Source organism: Jaculus jaculus, chromosome 17 (genome assembly GCF_020740685.1).
Source record: "Jaculus jaculus isolate mJacJac1 chromosome 17, mJacJac1.mat.Y.cur, whole genome shotgun sequence".
Lineage (NCBI taxonomy): Eukaryota > Metazoa > Chordata > Mammalia > Rodentia > Dipodidae > Jaculus > Jaculus jaculus.
The window spans coordinates 51,274-60,273 of NC_059118.1; the positions used below are offsets into that span (position 1 = coordinate 51,274).

The following is a 9,000-nucleotide window of genomic DNA, read 5'->3' on the forward strand; positions in this document are numbered from 1 at the left end:
AGGACTAACTGGAATTGATTTGAGAGAGAGAAAATAATTTCATATTATGAATGGATTACACTGCAGGTTTTATAAGGACTGGTATAAAGTAAGACTTTACTCAATGCCCATACCTTAGCTTGTGAGGCTACTGAGATGGCAGCACCCTCCAAGTGGTAGGAGGAAGCCCCCAAGCCCAGAGTGTGGCCAGCAAGAATACAGACTCAATTTTACATAATTGGATGCCTGCACACATATGCATGCAGAAGAAAACTTTCCCAAAGTTATAAACAAGGTGCCAAAGTGGCCTTTTTTTTGAGGAAATTTCCAACCTCCATTGCACCCCAAACCTAAGCCCAGTCTCTTCTCCTACATTCCTGAGGTGCTTTGCAGAGATGACAGCCCAGACCATTCTCTCATGATGTGTTTTGCTGGACATCTCTGGCTGACATTTCCTGCTGGCTAATTGTATCTGAAGTCATTTTTTCAGAAAAGTCTGAATGAAAAGTCAAAGCAGAAGGCGAAGGTTGGTCTTGCAGATATCCTCACTGGCAGCTATAAAACCTTTCTGGACATGCCCAGCTTCCCAGCTGATTTGAGCAGCACAGACCAGAGATATGGCATGGAAGAATGGTGTCAAGTTCACTTCTCCACCAAAGCATTTGAAATACCCATCCCTTGACATGGTGTCCCTTCCTGCCTTTACACCTGCTTGCCCCCAATTGCCCATTCAAATGTCCTCCCCCAAATCAAGGCAACTCTTACAAGGCTATTTCTTTGATACCAATAAAGTCATATTGTAGCTGTTATGACTTTGTTGCACAATCATCATCAAGTTAATCATTGGTCCCAGGATCTCAGAAAAGGAAAATTTCAGGGCTGGATAAATGACTTGGTTAGAAAAGCACTTGCTGAACAAGCATGAGGATCTGAGTTTAGATCCTCAGAGCTCACATAAAAGCTTGGTGTAACTGTACACACTGTAATCTCAGTGCTCAGGGATCAGGAGATGGAGACAATGAACCCCTGGGGCTTAATGAATAGCTAGTGTACTTAAATTAATGAGCTCTATGTTCAATGAGAGACCCTGCCTTAATAAAAAGGTCAATGAGTTAGAGATGGCTCAATGGTTAAGTGTGCTTCCTGTGCAAGCATGAGGACCCAAGGGGGCCTTTCACTGCACAGACTTACATACAAAGCTGGGTATAGCCACACAAGCTTGTAACTCAGTTCTGTAGGGGATCAGAGATCTGAGATTTGCTAGAGTATGCATAAAAAACAGCAAGCTCTGGGACAGGAAGATTCCACAAACAAGAATGAGAGGAAGAGTGGTGGAGGTGGAGATCTAGCTTCTTGCTCCAGCTACCACAGGGGAGCACACCCACTGGAGTGGAGCACACCCATGGGAAGACAAGTATTTGGGTTGCCACAAAGACACATATACATGTATACACCACACACACACAGACACACAAACACATGCAAATCAAATACATAAGATCTAAAGGTGGAGAGAAATTGAGGAAGACACCAAAAGTCTACCGTTGCCTCCACATGCACACACATGCACTCACACATACATGAACACACATGCACAATACACATATACAAAAAAACAAGTACTCTTCTTTCCCTGTGCTCATATGTTCATGTCTGTGCCTCAGCAGCCCTGGGCTGTAAGGTCTAAAGGACATGAAGAGCGCAGCAATGACACCAATCTTTACCTTCCCCACCAGTCTGTAGGATTCTCAGGTTGCCTGCCATACTACATCCCACACAGGGAAATGAATTTTTATCCACATTTTAGTTGTGAAGCCTCCATATTCTGTATATATCAATCAATGTTGTGCTTCTTGGCAAACAAACAAACAACAACAACAAAAAAGTTAGTGCTCCTGTTTCCCTATCTCTTCACACACGAGGACACAGGGCTAAAAAATTGGAATAAACACAGCTTCAGTTGACTAAGAAGAGGCTCTGATCAGCCATACTGACACTGTGATCGGGTGAGACAGGTATCAATTGTATTAGTCTTCCAGCAGTTTACCAGATTGGATGGGCAGGGTTTGGAGCCTGGAGAGTAGGATGCAAGTCACTCCTTACAAAATTACTCAAGAGTAAACATAAAAATTTTGAAAAAAATATCCAACCCCACCAGTGTCACTAAACAGATGATTGTTTTTAATCTTTTTATCAATATAGTTAGAGCACTGATTTATTTCCTAAATCATGGGTTTCAAAGACAATATTTACATTGGATCATCATCAAAATAGGCATATGACTTTAATCCTTGCACTTGCACTGTAGAGTAAGTCCAAGTTAGTCTGGGCTACAGTGAGACCCTAACCCCAACCCCCCAAAAAGAAAATAATCAAAATACAATGTTTGCACTCATTAGAATATCTGAAGGCAACTTCCTTAGTCCTCTATCCATGTGATGACTAAGCCAAACCACAGTGACTTCCAGCTTCTAGCTGCCTGTTCCCATATTTTAGATCAAAAACACACTAAGTTCTAGAGTTAAATATTATTGGTTCAACAGAAACTTTTCTTATTGGAAGGAGCTTCTTCCCCTCCTCTCCTTTATAAATTGACTCCAACAGCTTAGATTAGGAACTGGCTTGATTTAGGAGTTCCCAAAGGATCCAAAGGGAGGAATTTGTCATCACAGCACATCTGCCAAACTCTGATATATTCCATGATGATCAAATCTAACTTTATGGTAGAAAGAGAAAAAGGATTCAAAGGCAGAAATGACATAGCTGATACAGTAGTATCAGAGCACATGCTAGGATCCAGATGAGGGACAACATACTTCCATAGGTGGATAAGCCCACAAACCACTGGCCCCAAAACCTGTCAATCAAGAGTAGCTTGTGTCAGCTCAGATACCTCCTAAGCATATAGCATGTGCCAAGCTTTTATGCTCAAAGCCAGAAGTCTCTCTATAATTAATTCAATGTTTTCAGGCATGGAAAATTAGGAGCTCTTAAAGCCATACTTCATCACATTTGTTAGTTAAAGTTTTCTGCATTTTGTTTTTTCTATTAAAAAAATTTTTTTAATGCAGACAGTATCTAAATCTAAAATCAGGCTCCAGAAAGCAGTCAATAAAACTCTTCTTCCCAACCAATGTAGAGTCTTTCTCATCGAGGCTTTTCCAACCTGGCAATTTAGACAGATTTGCATGTTGGGGACATGATTTCCAAAGCTGGAGCCTTTGTCCCTATTATGTCCTTCTCTTTTCTGCCAGAAGAACATACCCACATTCCAATTGCTTGTTTTCCCTCTCCCAGTACAACCTAGGTGTTTGAATTTTGCTGCTCCCTTTACATTTTCCCTAGACTCACACTTTTGGATGTCTACGAACTTATTTTTGAAGTATGTCAGACCTACAGCCAAGAGTTATGTGATAAAGACTGTGGGTAAAGAGTCAGGAGCACAACAATGGGAGATAGGGAATAGTAGCAAGAAAACAAAGCCATGTGATGCTAGACAGAAACCCTTCCTAAATTCTGAAGACTCCTCCTGTGATTTTGTCTGCTCTGGACACATGCCTGCTATGTTCCCACATGATCCCTGCCTTCTGCTGCTGTTCTCTTCATTCTTGATCATTACCTCCAACCTTCCCTTCTCCCTAGAAAGATCAAATAAGGTCCTTCATTATTGTTTTTAGCTAATGACAAATGTTGTATATTTTATAAACAATTTCTATACTTCATGTGGGCCTGTGGTCTGAGAAGCAAGTGAATTATAGGGCATGATATTGAACAGACTTTCAATATTGTCATAAATAACCATAATAAAACAAAAATGTGTAATACATTCATGCACAAAAGGACTCAGGTAAAGTTCCAAAAAATTACAATTCTCAAGCTTTCCTTGACCTAAAGTCTTCAAAATTAAACACAGGTAGGAGATGAGGCCAAGAGTCAGGAACATTTCCTGGGCAAATGAACAAGTCCCCTTCATCTTCATCTTCATCATCATAGTCATATAAGCTTATCCATGGTCCTCTCTCCCCTTCTACTTACTCATCCCTGACCCCTCGGGTCCTCATTCCATGCTTGTCTTGTCAGAAATGGATAAAGACATGGTGAATATTGGATAAAGTGTATTACCATAAGGCAATAATAATTTTCCTAAAGACTGAAATGAGTTTATAGAAATACCAAAGTTTCCACCTACAGTTATTTTGGAATAGTCACTGAGCATGAATTAAATATAAAATGAGTGACAAAATCTGTCTTGGCACAGTCCTGAGGTTCTGGACACCTTGAAGCTTGTTATTCTATACAAACTGTTCTTTCATTTAAAGAATAACAAGCAAACTGCCACTCATTTTACAAACCAACTGACACTTCCTGGTCCCCAGTAGAAGGGGTGTATGTTGAACTCACTCGATCTGCTGTCTCCCTATAGAAAACTGGACACTGTTTGCAGAGATGTTTGGTGATATGCTTTCGGAAGAACACTGACAGATACCTTCGAAACTTCTCTCCAACAAAGGCATAGATAATGGGGTTGATGCAGCAGTGTGTCATCCCAAGAGTCTCTGTCACCTGCATGGCCTGGTCCAGGTGACTGGTGCTCTCACAGTTACTCAGGCCAAAGAACTCCTGGAAGGTGGTCAGGAGGAGAACAATGTTGTAGGGAGTCCAGAAAAGAAAGTAGACAATCATGATGGCAAAGATGAGCCTCACAGCCCTGTGCCTCTTCTCATTCCGACAGCGAAGCAGAGTGTGCAGGATTCCTGAGTAGCAGATGACCATGACAAGCAGGGGCAGGACCAAGCCCAAGATGTTTCTCATTATTGTATGGAAAATTTTCCATATTAATGGGAAATAAGGACTACAGATTCTACTAGAATTTTCTTCTTGGGATTTAGTGAAGATTACTCCTGGAAGAGAGGCAAACATAGCCACCACCCAGGTGACTCCACTTGTAATTACCCCAAAGGTGACTGTTCTGGCTTTTAGAGCAAATACAGCATGGACAATAGCCAAGTACCTATCAATGGTCAGAAGGATGATGAAGAAGATTCCACCAAAATAACCAATGTGATAGAGCCCTGTCAATAACATACACATTATGTTTCCAAAGACCCATTCATTTGCAGCATAGTGAGCCCAGAAGGGGAGTGTGAGCAGGAATAGCAGGTCTGAAATGGCCAGGTTGAACAGGTAAATGTCAGTCATGCTCTTCAGCTTTTTACAGCTTATCAGAATGAGGATGACGAGCATGTTGCCCACAAAACCAGAGATGAACACCAATGAATAGAGAGGGGGCAGCAGCTGGGCTGCGAGTTGTTGCACGCTGGGCTTATGACAAGGCTCACTGTAATCATAGTCATAAGTGGTAGTGGCCTCTTCACTAAGCTCTTGCATACTTCTTGAAAACAGAGAATGAGATGTGGAAAGTATGTTATGGATGATCTGGGGTGTCATGTCCTTGTCTTCCATTTCCTTCAGCTCTGTAGACAGAGAATGAAATGATAACTACACATTAATGCCACATTCACTAAACTAAACAGCCTTGCTCCAGTTAAGCAGCATCTCAATTTTGGGTCTCTCCTTTTCAACTATTTCCTCAAGAGTATTTATACATCTTTCCTTTTATTTCTGGTAGTAGATGTCCTACGTCTACCCAACCACCATTTCCTGACATCTTTCATCTTCACTGGAGAGCATGCTTCTCACTCTAGGGTTACAAGTGGCACATGTCTACATTCTCTACCTCCTTGCATCTGGTCTTGCAGGTATGTGGCCCATTCCTAGACAGTAACATATAAGTGGAGTCTGCTAGGAGTCCTCCAGGGAGGCTCTTCCCCTGTAAGAGAGACACAGAAGAAAATTTGCTGGTCCTTTCTACTTTCACAAATTGTGTTGCATAGGCACTCTGTTCAAGTCCCAAATTTCTCTGCTTTTTCTATATTTCCACATAGATTTGTTCACATACCAAATATTTATTTAGTATCTATTATGATCTGTGCTCTGTTTTAAGCACAGGAGTTACCAAGGTGAGTAAAGAGGGTATTGTGTAGTTTACTTGAGTTTCTGCCCCAAACTGAGATTTCCTTGAAGTGTGCTCCAGGCTCTGGGTTCCTTATCTTCTGAATTTCTTCCTTTTTAGAAAATTAGGAGCAATGGTAAGCATATCTCTTAATTTTCATACCCATATATAAATGATATTCTCACTTTTGGTTAGAGAAGCTTCTCTTTTCAGATGGTGGTGACCTTGGAATGACTCAGAAGGCACCATGGTGCTGAAAAGAAGTGACAGAGGAGTACTCAGCATTGAAACATCTCTATCACACCTTCCAAGGCTCAGGGTCCATTGTGGAAGAGGTAGTAAAAAGAATGTAAGAGTCAAAGTAAGGGTAGGGCTCCTTACAATGCACTCTTCCAGACACAAAATGGACTGGATATCCATGACCTCATGGCACCTGGCACTACCTACATGAGACCATCATTCTAGGAAGAAAAGATGATGACATCAAAATAAAAAATAAAATGATGGGGAGGGGATATGATGGAGAGTGGAGCTGCAAAGGGGAAAGTGGGAAAGAGGGAATTATGTCTTATTGTCTATAATTATGGAAGTTGTCAATAATAAAAAAAAAGTAAAAACAAAAAAGAAAATTAGGGGCAAGCCTTTGGAGCCAAACAGACCTGAATTTCAATCCTACCTCTAATATTTGAATTCTGCTATATAACTTGAGGCCAATTACTTCTTCAAGTATCAGTTTCCCTGTGTAGAAACTAGCTATGCTGAGTTGCTCTGAGGATTAACTAGAGATAAGGATTTAACACAATGGGTACTACACAGAAATGGTTTGTAATATGATTATATCATATGAATTCTCTTTAAATGCATTTCAGATTCACCTCCTAGAAGAGGCCATCTTCTTGCCTCCTGTGTTACCCACTCTTGTTGATCTTTCCTTTACTCATAGGTCATACTTAACAGTCTGCCTGCTCTAAAGTTGAAATTGCATCATGCATTTCTCAGCCCTGAAATTTCCCATAGTCATACGCTAGGGACTTCAAAGATAATGGCTAGTCTGCTCATCATGATGTTCCTGAGCTCACTTCTCATCTCTAGTCATTCCTTACATTCTAGAACTCATGTGCAGCCACAGACATCTTCTATTTGCCCCAAATATACCACTGCCTTCATGCTTCAGTGGTTTTCTACATGCTTGACCCTTTGCCTAAAATGGGCTGTGAGCTCCTATTCATCTTTCTGTGCCTCCCATTCAAATCCCCTTCCTTATGAAGCCTAATATGCACTTCAGTCAAATCACTTGTATCTTGTATGTTTCAATAAGAACTTGTCATGCAGTCTTTTATACATTGTGCACCTCTCTGAGGCTAAGAATTGGCTGTGTTTCTATCTCCAACTCTTATGATTTCATCTGGATGAAAGAATTACTGCTAAATGTTCATTGAATGAATGCAGAAAGTTCTTTATATTCAAAAACATAATCATAAGACCTAACATCATAAGGGTTTCATGGTTAAGAATACTTTTTCCTTATAGTGACTATGAATTTGTTTGAATCCACCTACACACTTTATTTTTCCATTCTTCCATTGATGGCCATATTACATATCACTGAGTCTTATTCTTATAAATTGTAAGACTAAAATGAGATCTCTATTGAAAGTTAAGAAAAAACACACATACCTTAAGAATTATATTGTGCTCAGTCCTAGCCTGCTTCTGAGGCTCCAGGAGCTGTCATCTAACCATTTGACAAGGAGCTAGCACCTAGTCCCTGCTACAATAGGTAGTCAGCAAAGTGGATGAAAAATGCTGGCCTACCTGTCACTTCAGGCGTGAAGACCTGGCTCCCAGGGCTGAGAGAAAGCTGCCTCTCAGAAAAAGAAAGTTTTCAGCATGTGTGAACCTCTTGAGGAGAGATAAGAGGCAGATTTTGGTGCAGGACTTAGATTGTTGCATATATGGACCATAGGGGAGAAATTTAAGATATAAAGCTCCAGCAATTTAAGGTCCCTACATGCTTAAGCAAGTGAGCCTGTAGATGCCTAGATGAACAGACTGCTTGTTCTTTAGTTTTGGTCTTCTTTCTTCTATCACCTAAACCCCAAGGAACAGTCTCACCCTGCTATACCTTCACTTTTTCTGTGTTACCAGGATCTTTTTAACATCTCCTAGGGCATATGACACCCTCTCTCCTTCCCCACATTGTAATTACTGTCCTTAAGTACACAGATTGTGCAGGCCCTCAGAGTGTCTCTGGGTCCTGAAATTCAAGGTTGGAGATGCTTACAGGGTTTATAAAGTCATGGAAATATCACCCACAACTCACCAGTGGAGGGCTTCTTCCAGATGTCACTGGCTTCTCAGCAACAGGACCTCAGATCTAGAGGTAGAAACTTGGTGTGCAGAAATAGGAAATGAAGTTTCCTGCAGAAAGAAGGCGGAGATAGTAGAATAAGTGATGGTAAAGATTTGAAAAAATTTTTTAAATGTACAGTTCTTCTTTTCCAGCCAGGAGCATTATATGAGGTCTCCAAGGGATTAATTTTGAAATCTTGCTTGTGCAACATTGAGTGAGTCAGCCACTCCCCGTCCCTCTGCTCTGGTATATTTACCCCTGGGCCTCTTTATCTTATGGGGTCAGGATCTCATGCTGTGTCTGAGCTTTAATACTCTCAACAGTCAAACATGATTCATAAGATCTATGGTGACTGAGAGGAGTATAAGCAACTCATGAATTCATGTAGCATTTGGTGCACTGTTGATACAACAAAGCTGGTGATAGCACCAGAGCTCTGTTGAGAGCAGTGGACTGAGGGATGTGGCCACCATAAGTGCTCACAACAGCAAAGAAACTCAGCACAAGCCTGGCACCTTCTCCAGACCTCAGTAAGTTGGCAGCCAAGTGTTCTTCTCTTATTCTGGAACAGGCCCACTGTAATGTCTAGAATATTCTGATATGGATTTTGCCATTGGTTCCCTTGATTCAACCAAGATGGAAATAATCAAAACCC

General features: G+C 41.0%; 1 protein-coding gene across 2 annotated transcripts; it reads right to left on the reverse strand.

Moving 5' to 3' along the window:
* Positions 1 to 2,980: 2,980 nt before the first annotated feature.
* On the reverse strand, positions 2,981 to 8,454 carry Ccr2 (C-C motif chemokine receptor 2). Of its 2 annotated transcripts, XM_045137045.1 has the most exons (3): positions 8,316 to 8,386; positions 5,717 to 5,809; positions 2,981 to 5,453 (listed from the first exon to the last, which is right to left on the reverse strand). In XM_045137045.1, exons 2-3 carry the CDS (start codon positions 5,724 to 5,726, stop codon positions 4,324 to 4,326), a joined length of 1,140 nt encoding a protein of 379 aa, XP_044992980.1. In that variant the 5' UTR covers positions 5,727 to 5,809; positions 8,316 to 8,386; the 3' UTR covers positions 2,981 to 4,323. The 2 variants fall into 2 exon arrangements, with proteins under 2 accessions (XP_044992980.1, XP_004662204.1); XM_004662147.2 differs by lacking the exon at positions 5,717 to 5,809 and having other exon boundaries at positions 8,316 to 8,454.
* Between the last annotated feature and the right edge of the window lie 546 nt (positions 8,455 to 9,000).